At 47.9% G+C, this 16,922-nt stretch overlaps 1 protein-coding gene across 4 annotated transcripts in view; it reads right to left on the reverse strand.

The window, feature by feature from the left end:
- FBXO21 (F-box protein 21) overlaps positions 1 to 16,922 on the reverse strand; it is a 47,093-nt gene that overhangs the window by 4,766 nt on the left and 25,405 nt on the right. For 2 of the 4 annotated variants that reach the window (XR_014326709.1, XM_082853515.1), the window contains exons 10-11: positions 16,178 to 16,389; positions 14,724 to 14,881 (exon numbers count right to left, since the gene is read on the reverse strand). Coding sequence is in view for 3 of the 4 variants with exons in the window: in XM_082853515.1 (XP_082709641.1) it covers positions 14,724 to 14,881; positions 16,178 to 16,389 (370 nt within the window). In the remaining variant the exon portion in view is untranslated. Of the gene's footprint in view, positions 1 to 3,356; positions 7,753 to 14,723; positions 14,882 to 16,177; positions 16,390 to 16,922 lie in introns of those variants that run through there. The other 2 variants (XM_082853513.1, XM_082853514.1) reach the window with 2 other exon arrangements.

The following is a 16,922-nucleotide window of genomic DNA, read 5'->3' on the forward strand; positions in this document are numbered from 1 at the left end:
GTTCTAAATCCCAAATAATGAGGGATGATATTGGCAAGATATTTTCTGAGGTCAAGTCCAAAGGCTCAGGCTCTAGTCTCTGCTCTGAGACCCATGCCAGATCAAGTCACTTTAACCTCGATGAGCCTCATTATTTCTCTTTGTAAAATAACAGGAACCAGGGCTCTAGCAGCTGATTCTTAAGGGGTCTGTTAGCTTTCAAATTCTCTGTGGAAACGGTTTCATACGAAGGTAGCCACCACCCAGAAAGTCTTATAACCACACTTAAAAAAAATCCTACTTTTATAAGAGGTAAGTAACTCTCTAATCAGGTTTTTTTTTTTCTTTAAAGGAACCGGTTCTAGGAGATTCTGGGGTCAAGTCAATTAAGGGAAGACAAAGCAACACCCATCTAAACAGGTCTCTGGAATAACATTTTAGCACCTGCAGGTGACAAAAGTGTACTTATGTATTCACTACAGCTCCTGGCACAAAGGTGGCCGCCACGTTAAAAGACACTCCAAGATAGGACAGCAGTGGTCAACCAGTAGGAAGGAAAAGACAGCATCTCTTTCCAAAGCTGCCTCCCAGGTGGGGCTTGAATTCTCAGCGGGGCAAAACTAACTGTTGGGGGGGAGTGAAAAAACAATTACTCTTTTGACATGTAAGGCACAGATACACATACAATGCCTCAGGGGATATACAGTGAGGTATTAAAATTTCAGGGCAGTTCGCAGCACCTCTATTCACAAGTGCTAAAAGGTGAAAACAACGCAAATGTCCATCAATAGCTGAATGGATAAACGAAATGTGGTCTATGCATAAATTATTACTTGGCCATAGAAAGGAATTAGGTACTGATTCATACTACGAAGTGAATGGACCTTGAAAACATGATGCTAAGTGAAAGCAGCCAGTCCCCAAATGCCATATATTGTATGATTCCCTTTACATGAAATGTCTAGAATAGACAAACCCATAGAGATAGAAAGCAGACTGGGACGGGGGTGGGGGGAGGCTTGCAACGAGGAGCGACTGCTTCCTGCTTCATGGGGACAGAGTTATTTGGGGACAGTAAGACGTTTTCATCTAGATAAAGGCGGTGGTTGCCCAATATTGTGAATGCGTTAAACGCCACTGACTGCACACTTTAAAATGATGAATTTTATGTTCTATGAATTTCACCTCAATTAAAAAAGAAGATCAAAACAATTTCATGGGGTGAGGGCTATTAGGAAAAAATTATCTTAGAAGGGTCCTGGAGTGGGGGGGGTGGGTTACTGGAAAAAAGGCTGAGAAGGACCGGGGTGGAGACAGGTAAGAGATACTGTGGGAAAAGCCTTCTGCACGGGAACAGCCAGGACAGACCATCAGCACATTGTCACGGTAGATTATGAAAGATTTCCACAACCCTGAGAAGATGGTGTTCTAGAAATAGGAGAAACTCAAAACTCTCATTCAAAGTGCTCTCTTAATTTTCCCCAGATTCAACGACTTCAATAAGAACATTTCCATTAAGAATTCTGTCATTTTCACATAGTGTTTTGGGGCAGGAGCCCACTGTGGCCCCCTTTGCCCGGCAAAGCAATAAAGCTATTCTTTTCTACTTCACTCAAAAAAAAAAAAAAGAATTCTGTCATTTTAAGAGAAGTAGATGGAAATTCGATCTAATCACACAAGGAGTCTAGAACGAACTGGTTCTCCCCTCCACATTTTTCTTTATTCTGTACAACTTCTTTTCCTAAGTTCAGGAAACAACCTGCTTTAGCTCCTTCTACTCCCCAGAAGACACTGACATCACTGTCCCCAGTTTTTGTTTTGTTTGTTTTTTGCACAGCGAAACAGGAAATGGTGCTTCCTATGGAAAAATCAGCCCACTTCGAACTTAAAAACCAAACCAAAAAAAACCCCCAAAACAAAACCACCACCCCTGCAAGAACTGCTGTGACAAACCCTAAACTCCGCGGTGTCAGCTTAGCAGGCGGGTGGCTAGGAGGTTGAAGGGTGTTTGGGGTTATACTTGGTTAAATTGCTGCTTATAATTTGCAAGGTGGCGCCTCGGGCACTGTAGCGAGTCTAGAAGCTGTCAAAGATACAGAATACAGGGTACCGGCTGCTCTTTGCAGCAGCTGATAACAAGATACCTGAGAGACGGACGCTCAGGCAAAAACATGCTGGTTTAGAACTAAAACAGCAGAGTCAGAAATGCCAGGCTTCCTAAGTTGGGAAAGGCACTGCTTCTGGACACCACAGCATGAGACAAGGATGGAAATCAGTTTGAGCAACGAAGGCCCCTTAGACACTTGCCCGTTCAACAGCGAGACTCGGCTTTGACTAATAGCAGAGTCAGGCGGCCGCCACTAGGTCAGGAAGGGACACGCACCAGGCAGAGAAGCTAGGAAATAAAGTGGACTTGGGAGTTCCGGAAAAGAACTCTGGGTATGATTACCTGTGCAGGTAGCAGCCTGCTAAGTTTTTGAGGGAATTGTTGCCAGAGGGATCAGAAGCTTGAAAAACGAAACAAAGTCTTGGATTGGGGCTGTGAAAGCTACACAGCTTGCAGGGAGGGTGCACTGCAGCACCCACTTGTGAGGCGACCAGAACGGGCCCTAGAGGGCCGGATGGGGTGCGAGGAGCAGTGGACGAGGGAGTCCCTCCCACAGAGCACACTCAACCTCCCCCATGCCCCACAGGGAGGCGGCTTCACGACGCCCACCTGCCCCGCAGTATTTCATCAGCCAGCGCCCAGGGCCTACTGTGTGTCTCGTTCTTTTTCCAAGTGGGAGTTTTCATTGCATTTCCCTGCCACACCAGTGAGTGGGAACTGGGAGGGGGATTATGGACTGATGGGGAGGACGGCCCAGCTGGGCAGAAGTGGGTGAGAGGCACAGACAAGGCGGGGACCCCAAACCTTTCACTTTCCCCACCTGGCACACAGGAGGCCACCGCCCAGAGGCCTAACTCCTCTGGAGTTAGGGCGCGAGTCGGTGACTTCAGTTCCGGCTACTGAGGCAGAAGTACCTACGGGTGCGGCTCACCCCTGTGAGGTCTCCGCGCCCCACCCCCACCCGCCAAGGCCATCTGTTGTGGGGAGAACCGGTTGCGGTGGCAGCGTGGCCTGCAGGGACCCCCGCTGCTGGTGGTTGTGCTGTGGCAGGAGCCAGCAAGACGTTTCTGGACTGAGCTGCCCACAGCCTGGTGCCTGGAAGCCCCGCCAGCCTGACTTCAGACGCCGGCTCCCTGGGAGGGAGCGTGCCCTGCAGGAGAAAGGCACACTGCCCCCTCTCCTCCACCCTGGCCTCCCTGGAGGAAGGTGAGGGGAAGTGGGGAGCGCTGCCCCCAGCCCCAGAGCCCTCCAGACATGTCCCTCCACGCTCCCGCCCTCCTGCTGCACAGCAGGTGGCCCACGGTGCTCTGGGAAGCCACACCCGGTGGGCCTGGGTCTCCAGGTGACTGCATGAGGGCCGCCCGCCAGCCCACTCCCCTGCCCTGTGTTACGTGAACAAGAAAATTCTTCTGTGTTCAAGACATCATACATTTTCGGGTCTATTTATTACAGAACTAACATTACCCTAATACAATCATTGCTAAATGGCCGTAATACATTTCTTCTGTAATTGCACATAGGTTTTAGTCACCAAAGGAATGTTGTTTTCTCCCAAGACTCTCTAAATTTTCAGAACTGAAACGTGAGAAGTTAAGGTTGCAGCCAGGCAAAGGGTAAAGACACTTGCGAGGTAGTTGCTGAGGTTGTCGGCAGTCTGGGTGCGGGGAGCTGGGGCTCAGAGGTCAGGTCCCTGGGTTCACAGCCAGGCTCCCCACCTGCGAGCAGTCCGCTCAGGGAACTAGGCGGGCCTACACCTCAGCAGGGGTCAGCGGACTGCAGCCCACGGGCCAGCCGGCCCCATCCAGCCTGTGGACTGTTTCTTCACAGCCCTCTAGCTAAGAATGTTTTTTTACGTTTTTCAAACCGAAGAAGAATACGTGACAGAGACCTTACACGGCCTGCAAACACATTCACCGCCCGGCCCGCGTCTTGCAGGGTTGCCGCGAGGATTATAAACAGTTGAGGCTGGTGCCTGGCTTAAAGTGAGCACGCAGTGCAAGGTAATACCTGCAGTACAGCTGTTAATGTCTCCACAACCAGACTGTCACAGAGCCAAATTCTGCATTCCTTCTAGGTGAACAGTCTCTCCTTCCCTCCAAAAATCAAACAAAAAACATGAAGAGCTACAGCTTGATTATTATGGCCACAAGACGCCTTATCATGAAAAGCCTGCTGGCAATCCAACTTCACTCCCTTGGAACGTGAACGAAGGGAAAGACATGTCCCCCCCCTTTACAGCAAAGGGGCCTGGTGGTAGCGGATGAGAGTCCAGGACATGAAAGCGTGACTCGGTTTAATACCTTAAGAAAGACTCAGACGTTTTAAACGCAGAACGAGACTTTAAGTGGATATTAGAAAATGTAAAACTGATTGAGCAAGAGTATTGATGCTGGTTTTTGAAATAACATGACTTTGCAATGTAAACGCACTTCTGATGGAGAGCTATTACGAGGCTCGGACAGAGACACCACGAAGCCAGCCTTTCAAAATCCGATTAGATGGATCATGTTTTCAAACGAGACGCTTCGCAAGACTGGTCTGCTGGTGACGTGGACTAGGTTTGGGCGTAACTGACGTCTCGCTGAGACTGTGTTTCCCAAAGCAGCTCTGCAAACCCTGGGCCTCGGGGATGCCGTGCACATGCAGGTGTGCTGGGGGAGGAAAGTTCTAGGGTCTTAGAAGTTGGGAAGACACCACTACACTCCCCTCCTGGAAAGTCACAAAGTACAACAGCATGTGAAAGGCTCTGAGAAACACCGCAGTGCACGAAACTGGTGACGGCTCAGCTGTGACCATCCCTTTCCGTGTCGTGTGTGACAGCACACGTGTGACAGCGCTGGGGAGCGGCGCTCAGCGGGACGCTGTGGAAAATGCCGCGTGCGTGCAGCTATCGGGTCAGCATTAACGACACACCAACTCTCACTGCAACTCTCACTTTACAACACGTAACTCGACATAATCAAAAGGCTGCAATCTTTGCGTTACAACCGGACACTCTCAAGATGACTAGCCAGCTCGAAAAATTAACGTTTGGCAGGGACATCATAATATAAAGGTGCTCTGTCCGCTCACTGATGTAAAGAGAAATTCAGTAGAGCCAATTTTTGCATATTTCAATCAGAATGAGAACTGAGAGAGATTCTGCTGTTGTCACGGCTGGGCTTTCTGTTCTGGAACGAAACCCGGCAGGCCATTTGTGTGGTTTCTCTGGATAAGTTCCATTTATTAATCATTGTACAAAAAAATCTTGGCATTCATGTGAAGAGAAAAGAAGTTACTATATCCAAATATTTAATATTTCAACATTGTGAAAGTTCTACTTTTATAACAGGGGTTTTTAAAGTGGAGATAACGTTTCGAAAAATTTTAAAAAGAAACTTATGATTTATTAGAGTACAGGATCCAAAACACATTTTTAGAAAAATATAAAGTGCCCAAAGACCAACTCACACAGGTGACACAGGCTTCCTGGAGCCAAATGAAGCATTCATGAAGAAACACATTTAGAAACAGTCTAGATACATATTTACAGGGGGTCAGTAAAGGTAAAACCATCTTTCTTGGCTTCGATGTTACTCTAAGAAAAAAGGAAATCAAACCAGAAAACCAACAATTGTAACTCTCAGCATGCGCCACAGATCCTTAGTAATGCAGCTCATTAATATTAATGCCACAGTATCTAATTTTCACCTTTAAATGAGAGTAGTGTAAACTCCCCCAGCCTCAGACGGGCCGGGTGTTGTGAGTGGTCACAATTTCAAATGCAAGTCCAAATCATCCGACTTTGGATTGGACAGATGAGGAACACGGGTCCTGGACCGGAGCTGATGGGGGCTGGCTAGCCAAATCCCCATCTCTTTCCCATAACTGCTCAATAGCTGTCACTTGCTAGTAAGTGGTCTCAGGGGGCTTCCCCAAACCTTGGTCATCCCAGGGTTTCCAAAGGGTAAACGAGAGGCAGTCATCAAACATGGTGTGACAATACTGCATGCAAATGGTCAGACAGGCAGCGAGGCGTGGCTGGATCACAGCCCCCGAAAGTCTCATTCACTAGAGCAACTGGAATCTTTTAAACTTAGAGTAAAGTAACTAGGTCCTAACTCCAGAAGTTAGCTGCTACTGGTTAACTACAAGGTCAGCCCGCTGGAGAAGGGACAGGTTGAGAACGGTGGGAGTCCGGAGCCGAGTTAAGACTCGGTACCTTCACGCTCAGGTACCACGAACATGGAAAGGACCGGTGCCAGCAGAGCCTGGCTATGCAGCCGGACTCCCCAGCGGCTTGAGCACAGACTTCCTCCTGGTGCTTTCACAGCAACGGTAACTCGAGAACACGGGCCACACTCACGTCTCCTTTCCCACAGGGCACACGCTCTTAAAATTGGAAATATTCCGTTTATTTCTACCCCGCCACATTCAAAAAGGTCCTGAAGTGATTCTAAGGAAGGACAGGGAGCACGAAAACTCCCCTTTCCTTTTTAATTTCTAAGTTTCATTATCTCTTCTTTTTTCTGGTTATAAAAGTGAAACCTCATTTTCAGGCCTTTGGAGACCACGGAGTACGGTTTCTAAAAGCAGACATTTTAACAGCAGATTGTACTTCCTACTACAAAGAAAACTCATCACTGATTTAAGATCTACTTACACTACTGGAGTAGATTTTAAAAAAAACCCCACTTATTTTAAAGGGAGGAAGAGCAGATGAATGTGGAAAACCCCATTCACAAAGGCTATTATTAATTATGCATTTTCTCAAAGAATTTTATGTAATAAAATAGAAAACTAATAATTCGTAGAGATATGAGCGTAAATCCAAGAGACGAATCCGGAAGGCAAAACTGTGTCATTCTCTCAATTCAAATAAAGAAAAGGATAAATGCCTGAAATCTGTTTCAAGAATTAGAAAAAAATAAATTCCAATGCTTCTGATTACCATTAGTTTGTTAATGACTCCAGAGCTAAGATGCTGCCAAGATCACCTAGAGCTTCAGCTCCGGATCGGCACTAAATTCAGGGTAAAAAGACAGATGATCCTGACTGAGGAGTGCACATATTCCACAGAGAAATCAGAGAGAAATGACTGCAAACGGACAACCCCATCTGTCCAGCAAATGAAACGTTCTGAGACGATGTAGACAGACACAATGGGAAGTGAAGAAAAAGAACGGTTATAAGAGTGTCGACTGTGAGACGTCATGAAGACAGCATGTCACGAACTGTCACCACAGGACAAGCATACAAGCCATGCCACTGAACACAGTGCCTTTCAATGAATCACTAGTGTAGGCGGAGAGCAACATTGTCTTTGCAGCTGGAGGAGAGCACACGTGATTTAAACTTAGTAGGAGGCAATCAGCACTACTTGTTAAGTGGCTTTCCCGGTGGTGTGAATCCAGAGGGATCCGTGGAGACATCTCCGTCCGGAATCCTGTTCTCTTGGAAAATAGCAGCAGCAGCAAAGGTACAATGTCCCCCTAGACTTTACTCCACATTCTCTTTCTTTGCACTGTAAATATTCTGCACCGTTTCATAGACAGACTCCAGATCCTCTGGGTACCGGATTTCTAGCTCTGCGTTCGGGATGTAGTGAGTGCCCGTGAACTCGGAGAAATAGCGTCCGACGTCAGGGTGTGAGATCTCCTGAGGCTCCACGTTGTACTCCAAGTTCTCTGTTGGCAGAGAGGCACACGGATATTCTCATTAAAGCTGATGTCTGCAGCATCTTTTATCCAGAGACCCTCCTATCACCCGTTCTGAGTGCATTTTTGAGGGGGGGGGGGAAGAAAAGACAGACGTTTATAGAAGTCGGAGGAGGAAACAGGAAAAGGCGGCACGGCGAGGCCACTGGAGGATGGAGGGAGGGAGCTCGGGGTCCTCCTCCAGCTCCGCAAGGAACACAAGTGTTTTCCTTCTCTCTGAGCAAAACTCCAGCAGTCCCTCGGGGTCTGCACACTAGGGGCTCAGCAGGCTTCTCTGACCTGATCCAACACAAAGCCACACGTGTGGGCCGAGGGTGGCCTAGCCTGCTCGGTTCTTGCCAGCGGTGAAGCTGCTGAAGCCGCCTGAGCAGCCGCTCGCACGTCTCTCCCTGTCGTCCTCCTCCTCCCAGTCTGCTACTGGGAACCGCCCTCCCACCACCCCCAGCACCCTTCAGTGTTTCCAAGGGCGAGGACCCGGCTCACAGGGCTGGCTTGGGGTCCGAGAGGAGGAATGGAAAATGGCTCGTACCTCTAGACCCTACAGGGATATGGGCTGTGGCACCTCTATCATCTCTTAGGAAAACCACACTACCTCCCTTCCGTGTTCCCCGTTTTGCCACTAGAGAAAGCAATAGAAAATAAGACTCCTTTAAAACGGAATGAGAAAAAAGAGGTGATAATACCTGCGAGGTATTTTAAAGCCTGAAATCCTCTCAGATGGCCTCTCCCTCCCCAGGCTATTTGAAAAACGGCTCCTCCATGGGACAGTGTCAAGGAAAGGACAGTGTCTCGTGGGCCCTTCCTCACTGGCCATAGAGCCCTGGTCCTAGATTGCGTGTGGCCCCCAGTCAGGAAAGGCCACCCCCACCCTCCATGTCCTGGACCAGAAAGGAGCTGCCCAGGCAGGCCTCCCCGCTCTGACTGCGTCCCAGATCCGTATGAACCGTACTTAGCGCCTACTGCCAAAATCAATTCAGGGAGTCTCTGCGCGAGCCTAGCTGATGGGCTAACTAACACCAACGGTGCAGCAGGTTATCTCTTCAACACTCGTTAAACATCCTGAAACGCATGTTCAGGACCTTCGGTGCCCACCACCCAGAGTACACAGGATAAACACAAGCGCCTTTCGGAAGCCTGCCTGTAACAGATGTTTGTCTTTCAAGAGAGGGGGAAAGACTTTGTAATCCAATCTGTAACTTTTTTACAAGATGGGAGGATTTAAAGAACTTTTGTGCTTGTAGTTGTTTTAGGCTGTTTATTCAGACTACAATTGCGGATGTATCAGTTTGAGAAAACAACACCTTTATGGACATCACATACCAATCACGAGCAAAGATGAACGTTCAGACATTACCTCAGCATCGCTTAGGAGAGCAAAAAATGTAGCAACAATCTAAATGTCCAACTGCAGGTCACTGTGTAAATAAATGACGGCACATTAATTCAGCAAAATCCTAGACAGCCAGGAAAACGAGCAACCTGTTTTCAAGACGCTATGGGGGAAGTGGGAGGAAAAACACATTATCACTTATAAAAAGCCAGGAAGGCCACATACCTGCGTTGCTACGTGACATGCACATACAGCTACACATCTTACGTGAACTCCTTTAAGCTGGGCACGTACAGCGCGCCAGGCACCGCGGGACGTGCACAGCCTCCAGCTCACAAGGCTCCACGAAGAGCTCTGGTCACACGCCCTCTTGCGGCCGAGCTGACAGCAGCAGGAGTGAGAACCCTGCCCAAGGATTCAGCCGGGGCTCAAACCCAGACGGCCCAGTTCCAGGGCTAGGGAAGCAGCTGAAGAGAAGCGTCCCCGTGCACTGTCCCGCCAGCAGAGGTCAGGGAGGAGGGGCTGGGATAGACCAGAGGGGCGGGCCACGGCTGCCTCAGAAGGCAGGCTGTGGGGACGGTGCTCTATGAGCTCTGACCTCTCCCTACTGTTACCACCAGAGCTCTGGGGATGGTTTTACTTCCTTCCTTACATTTATTTTCAACAAATGTTGAAAAACAAAAAAACCAAAAAGTTGGATGCTTTAAAATGCCACTGGCTGAGAAAATCCGCCGTCTTGCCCCCTCCCCCAGTGAGCGATGAGTCACGGGCATACCTGCCTTGGGGGGGCACGGGGGATGCAACCACGGCCTGGGGCCTGAACCCGGCCAACTGCCTTCCCCTGTCGGCTGTTCTTGCCCCAGAGATGTTTGACGGAGGGCAAAGAACCTGGGATTACCCCCGAGAGATAAAAGTCCGTTTGGCCCTCATCCGGGGGCCATTCTGCTTCTGACAGGATGCTCGGCAACGTCTGAAGACATTTCTGGTTGTCATGATTGGGGGCTGCTGCCGGCATTGTGTGGGCAGGGGCCAGGGTGCCTCTAAATCAATGCACAGGACACCCCCCAACACACGGCTGTCTGAACCAAAATGTGCCCAGAGCCTGCTCTGAAGAAAGCCAGACACATGTTTCAGCATCACTTCTCTCCCTCTCTTTTCTCTCTACGTATCCTTAAGCAGCAGCTTGGTGTCAGCTAATGCTTGGCATCTGAGTGTTGGTAGGAGGGCAGAAAGGTCACAGTCAGGTCCTGATCACGTGTCTGTAAGGACAGCACGACTGGGCAGCTGCTGCGGAGAATTCTGAACGTGGACCCCAAACAAAGAGGCATGAAGAGTACGGAGAGAAGGTTGGGGAAGCCAGGAAAGGGGTAGTTGACAGTCCACGAGGGAGCTCACAGCCCCGCTCTTGGCTGTTAACCAGGAACATGGACTGAATTCAGTGTTCATCTACCTGGACTCCCAGCAAAACAGGAAAAATGTACTCATAAAGGAAACTTTTTTAGGAAAAAATAAAACACTGAAGTTGACAACTAAGTATTAAGAGGGGAAAATAATTCCCAATCCACTAAATAAGTTTAAAAAAATTTTGAAGAGGAATAAGAAATCTAAGTGATACAAAACTTAATAAAGAGCAAAATATTAAACAGGGACTACTTAAAAGTCCTGGAAAAATCTTGGGAAGAATTTGATTCCCCTAAAATTTTCAGAGAAATGTGTCTGCTTATTTTATTTAAAAATTTCAGCTACCCCAAAACACACGAATACATTCCTGTAAAAGTCTGGAAACAGTACCCATGAGTCCTCTGGGGGCGCCTATCGGCCCCTCCCCAGAGGAAGCCACTATGACTGTGAGTTTTTCTAGTCCTTCTTTTATGAACATACACACATGTAGCTAAATATAATTATATGCACTCAAAGAGAATCCTGTGCTGCCTTACGTGTGCTTATTCCTATCAAACATACCGTAAGCATTTACCTGCAACTGGTTTATTAGGTTGCAGCTCAGCTTCCCGAAGTTTGCATATACCCCCACTTACAAGTCCCATGAATGACACTGCTTTGCTGTCATAACGAAGGGACCACAGGCCCCCTGTGTCAGTGCGTCTCCAGTGAAGGAACCGAGGGGAGAGGAGGAACCAGGTCTGAGGAGAAAGAGCACTTGAGACTTTGACAATTTAAGAGGGAGGCAAACTGCCCTCTGAGACGGCTGAAAATTTACACTGCAACCCTGACGCGGGGAGTCCTCACACCCTTGCCAGCACGTGCAGACCGCCACAGACTGTGTGTGCGCGTGCTGGGGCGGAGGGGGGGGATGGTGGAAACTTAGTTTGGAAGTGGAAGACCAATTATGGAAAAGGAAACTGACGCTGGGTGAGGGCACGCCACGGCCCAAGTGTTCAACCAGGTGCTTTACCATCATACACGGAAGACATGTAAAAGCCAGGTTTTCACACCACAGCTGAATTCCTGACCTTGCAATATGGGCAGCTGGCTTAAATTCAGAGCATCTGTGACAGTCGTTTTCTTCAGTACTAAGAAGTACGCAGGGAAGTTGAGACAGGAGTTTCTGGTACCAAGAAAATATTAATACTAAAGCACGCCCCCTAGTGGGAACAAAAATTACAAACATGCAAGAGGCTGTATAGCCCGTTCACATATTGAGGGAAAACTGAATCGTGCAGACTAAAAGTATTTGAGGACGGCATGCAGGTATGTGGTTTATAATTCACTCTTCAACTCTCTGTGGAGAGCGAAAAAACAGAAAAGCATTCATCAATGGGCTCTGCCCAGATTACTAGGATCACTGGAGCCAGAGGCTGAAAATTTAGATCACGAAAGTTTAAAAGCAAAATAACTTAATGCAAATATGTTAACCCAGGAATGTTCAAAAACATATTTAAATTAGTGCTTTTAAAATTTACCCTCTCAAGGTCGCTCACTGGCTAAATGTGGGCTAATTTGAGAATAAAATTGTTCCAAATGATTATAACACATTGACTAAATAAAAAATCCAGGAATCTATGGGAGGAGAGGGGAAGGAGAGAGGGGGAGAGAGCGAGGGAGAGAGGAGGAGAGGAGAGAGAGGCGAGGGTGGGGGAGGAGAAAAGAGAGAGGAAGAGGGGGAGGAAGGGGGGAAGGAGGGCAAAGCTCTTGTTTGCAGAACTCGAGGGAATACCCGCAGTAGAAAACCACCATTTTGCAATTCTCACATCATGATTTAGGCAAGAAGAGCCAATAGGTGCTAAAACAAACATAAGGATAAAGGTTATTGGGGAACAGGGTATACCCAGGATGCCCCAGTTTGACCCCATGGATTTCCTGTTAACTTCAGAGGGAAAACTGTCCCTTATAGCAAGTCACCATCTTAGCCAATGACCACACTCTGCCTCACTAACAGTGGGACACGGAACCCCACGGTCTCTGGACGAGATGCAACGTGACGCACACAGCACCTGAGAGTAAGCACGCCAGCCAAAACCAGCAACCTGCTCTAACCAAACCCGGGCCTAACTTCCAGTTTACAGACAATACACAGACAAAGAAACAGTGAGACAAATGCAGAATGTTAGACAATTTACAGGACAAGCAGCCCGGACTCTTCAAAAAGTCAAAGTCTTGTGAAAAAGGGAAAAAAAGATGAGAAATGAGGAACGGTTCTTTACTGAAAGAGACTACAGAGACATAATAACTAAACACAGTGCCTGAATCTTGTCTGGATCATGATTTAAAAATGAATAAACACGAACCTATAAAGTTATTCTTGTGAGAACTGAGAAATTTGAATATTGATTGAATGTTAGATATTATGAAATCATTTTTATTTGTTGGGTGTAATGTTGTACCTGTGGTAATACAGAAAAATGTCCTTATTCTTAGAAGATGTATGATTAAGTATTTAGGTCATGTTATCTGCGATATTCTTTCAAATCAGTTTTAGAGTGTGAAACTGACAAGCAGATTTTTCTTTTTTTTTTTTTTTTTAACAAAGTCATTACAGTATTCTGACTGTAAACCTTACAGCTCATGTTGACCTAAGGTAAGATTAGGATGAATTCCTGAATCTTCTACGCAGACACTGGACAAGTTCAGAACACCTTAAAACCAAATACCCAGCTTCACCTACCCTAAGAAGCCCATTTTAAAGTTAATATAAATGTTTCTAGAAACCCAAACATCAGATACTCAAAGTCTTGATATCAACTCCACGTAACGGGCAATGAGTGTACAAGGTGAAGGTGTAGACACGGACCCCAGTGTTGACAACAAGACAATTTCCTCTGTGCTCGTGACTTGCCCCGTGACGCGCAGTGGGAAATGTAAATGTTCACTGAGTGATCAGTGGCGGGTGCAAACAGTCCGAGAATCACTCAGCAATTTCCAAATAGCTTGATTTTTAAAATCTGTAGTATAATTTTTTTTTTTATCTGACAAAGCTTTTTAAGTTAAATAAAATCCCTGTCAGTGCCTTCATCTGACGGGGGTGCACATCGCCCCCTTTGATAACTCCCTTTGTACTGACGGAGGTTAGGTGAGCTGTGGTCTCAATAAAGGGAATTTCTCTTGTATACGATCCTCTCCCAGCTTCTAATGAATTAACAATAATTAACATGAAACTTTTTCTAGTCTTTTCGGTACTTCTGAGATGTTTATGCATCCAACACTTCTATTACTGGATTTACCAGAACACAATATCAACTTAGGTCAAACATGATGCTTTAGGTGACACGCAAAAAGGTGCAGCATGGTGGTAATGGGGAAGGCTCTTTGCCAAGCTGCCTGGCCGCATACTCTGTAAGTTAAAATTTAAACATCTCTATGTGCTTCAGTTTCCCTGGGTATCAAATGCGCACGATGATGATGATGATGATGGTAACTACAGTTCTCAAACGGAGCTAATGTACATTAGAAGGCTGCTGTCACAGAGCAGCACTATGTTAGCATTTTTATTAATAAAATGAACACTGTGAATGCCTTGACAGGCAGGCATGCGATAAATTCATCTCACTAAATGGAGGGACAAAGAAGAGGAGAGCCCTGGGCGAGCACCTGTCAGGGCTGGCAGTGACCCCAAACACCTACCAAGCACCTACCTGTTGGTTGCCTCTCCCAGGTGCCCTCAGAGCCAGTGCTGTGAACTGCAGTTCCCACAGTGGCCACTGGGGGCGTCTCTGGGGGGAGCACAGCTAACTGGCTGCCAGTCTCAGTGCTCGGGTGGCTCCCCCAACAGTGCCAATCGGTGCCCTCCAGTTCAGACAGGCAGTATGAGCAGGGCACAAGCTGACCCTCCTTGCCTGCAGGAGGCCAATGGCAGTGCCTGGGAAGCAGGACTTTGACTGGCAGAGGCAATGACCAATCAAAACAGAGGTCGGCAACAGCCTGGAACAGGGTCCTGGCTGTGGTGGTGACTGAGGGGGAGACCCTGGGGTGGTGACTGGGTAACTCGTGGTATGGCCGCACCAATGCATACCCACCCACGTTTAGCTGAGTACCAGCTCTGATGAGGTTAACAGCCATGGGACACCTGTCAACTCTGAACAGACTGACAGCCTGTGCCTGCAGAATCTGAGCGCTCAAATGTGTGCTTCAAGTACAGACAGTACCAGCTACTTACCTTGGGCGGCATATCTACAGGACCCGTCCTCCACCAGAACATTATAGAAAGGCTGATGATGGCCGTGAGGCAGGCTGTGGACGTTCATGTTTCGAATCCACTCATGTCCCATCATGCAGGTGGGGTCCCAGCCATAGATGACACAGTTATAGCCATACCTAATTAACATAAGAGCAGTGGCAGATCAGCTCCCTGGGGCCCTGTCATGGCAGCTATGAAATATAGAGACAATGGCTTGGCTTCTCTGAAACTTACATTCTTAGAGATACACCTGCTTTTACTCCATGCTAAATCAATTTTACTCCTGCCTCTCTTTATAAACCCCTCTGATTATCTATCTATCCATCCATCCATCCATCCAACCATCCATCCATCCATGGTAGGACAATTGAGGAAACACAAACTCTCACCAGATACTTGATGAGGTTAACGAACTGATGATTTTCTTAGATATGACAACAGAATGGTAAAGGTGTCTTTTTTTAAAAAGTGAGCCCTTACCGTTCAGTGTTACCTACCGAAATAGCTACAGAGGAAAAGGACCTCTGGTATTTGCTCCAGGGAGGAGGGGGAGGGGGTGAAACAAACTGGATGATAACTGTTGAAGCTGGACATGGGAACATCACCTGGTTCGTAATACTCCTCTCTCTACTCTTACATATGCTTGAAATTTCCACAACAAAGTTAAAAAAAAAAGAATGTAATAAAAGAATGGAAAACACTAGCCAAAAACTGAGAAAAGATATTTGCAACTTATCTGCATATAGAGACTAATACACAGAATAAAGAAACTGCAAATCAGTAAGACTAACAACTCAAATGAAAAGCAAAATACCTGAAGAGGCACTTAATCAGAGGAACCTGAATGGCTAGTAAATGCAGGGAAAGAACCTCAATCTGGGTGGTAACCAGGGAAATGCGAATTAAAACCACAATGAAATGCCATTTACCACATAAGTGCATTTTTAAAGGTCTGGCACTAACACAAGTTGGCGAGAATCAAACCTCTCAGGTCCTGGCCTGCTGGTGGGATGTAAATAGGTAGCTACAGCTGCTCTGGAGGCAGTTTAATTTTGCCTCATCAATCGGCCGTGTCCAAACCCCAGGACCCAGCAAGCCCCTACCACCCTCAGATCCAAGGAGAGCGAGACCACTGGAGAGAGTGAGGACGACGAAGAGAGGAGAGGAAGAACGAGGCTGACAGGGCTTCCATCCCCCACGGAGAAGGGTCACTACACACAGTAGAAGAGCTCCCCGTTAGGAAAGCAAGTTGCTTCTTAAAAAACAAAAAGGTTAAAGATATGGTTCGGCCTTCGGTCCTCGCTGCGATGGGCCTCGGTCGCTGCTGCATCGGGTCAGGTCCCCTCCAGGTGCACCCCCGCTGCTCCGAGAAGCGGGGCTCACGGCGCTGTGTCCTCTGCAGCTGCGCCGGGGGCGGGCGCCGGGGCACTCACCTCTTATGCTTCATAATGAGCCCAATGGCATAGCAGACGTCTCTGTGCTTCTCGTGGGAGCGGAGTTTCACCTCCACGCCCACCTCCTCCTTCTTCCGCTCAATGTGCTCCAGCGTGTGCTGCACCAGATAGCCCACCGCCCCGTGCTGCCCGGGGTCTAGGGTTTGGATGTGCTGGAGGATGTCAAGCACCTTCAAGACAAGACAGAAAGACTAGGAGATAATATTTTCATTTAGGCCTTTTCTTTTTCCTGGCAAGGGATTTAGACCTATGTAACCTGAGGAAGGGCAGCGAGGCGAGGTGGGCTGACGGCCCGTTACTCCACAGGCTCTCACCCTGTCGGCGCTCTGTACGCCCAGGGTCACTTCACGTGCTGGGGACTGGCCCCGGCATCCAAATGGAGCCAGAGTGAGTGGGAGGAACTCTTTGGAAACACGGGGACCGGGGTCCGCACAGGATGGGGACGTGAGGGCCTGTCGGACTAGGTGAACTCTAACAGCTTCCAACATTCTTGGTGAGTGGGGGGACTCAATTTCTTACATACGGACAGGAAACATTTTCAACCTGCCACTCATGAATTGAGAGGAAAGAGAAATGTGAAACTGCTTCAAGCGAGGTCAAGAGGCTGAGTGACAGACCGGCCTCGGTGCTGCAGGAGAGGGGAAGGGGTCACAGGGAGGGCACTGGAGGGATAGACGCAAATCAGCACAGTTCATTTATGATGCTATCTGTGAAGAATGAAGAT

This window comes from Leucopleurus acutus (genome assembly GCF_964270905.1).
Source record: "Leucopleurus acutus genome assembly, chromosome: 13".
Taxonomy (NCBI): Eukaryota; Metazoa; Chordata; class Mammalia; order Artiodactyla; family Delphinidae; genus Leucopleurus; species Leucopleurus acutus.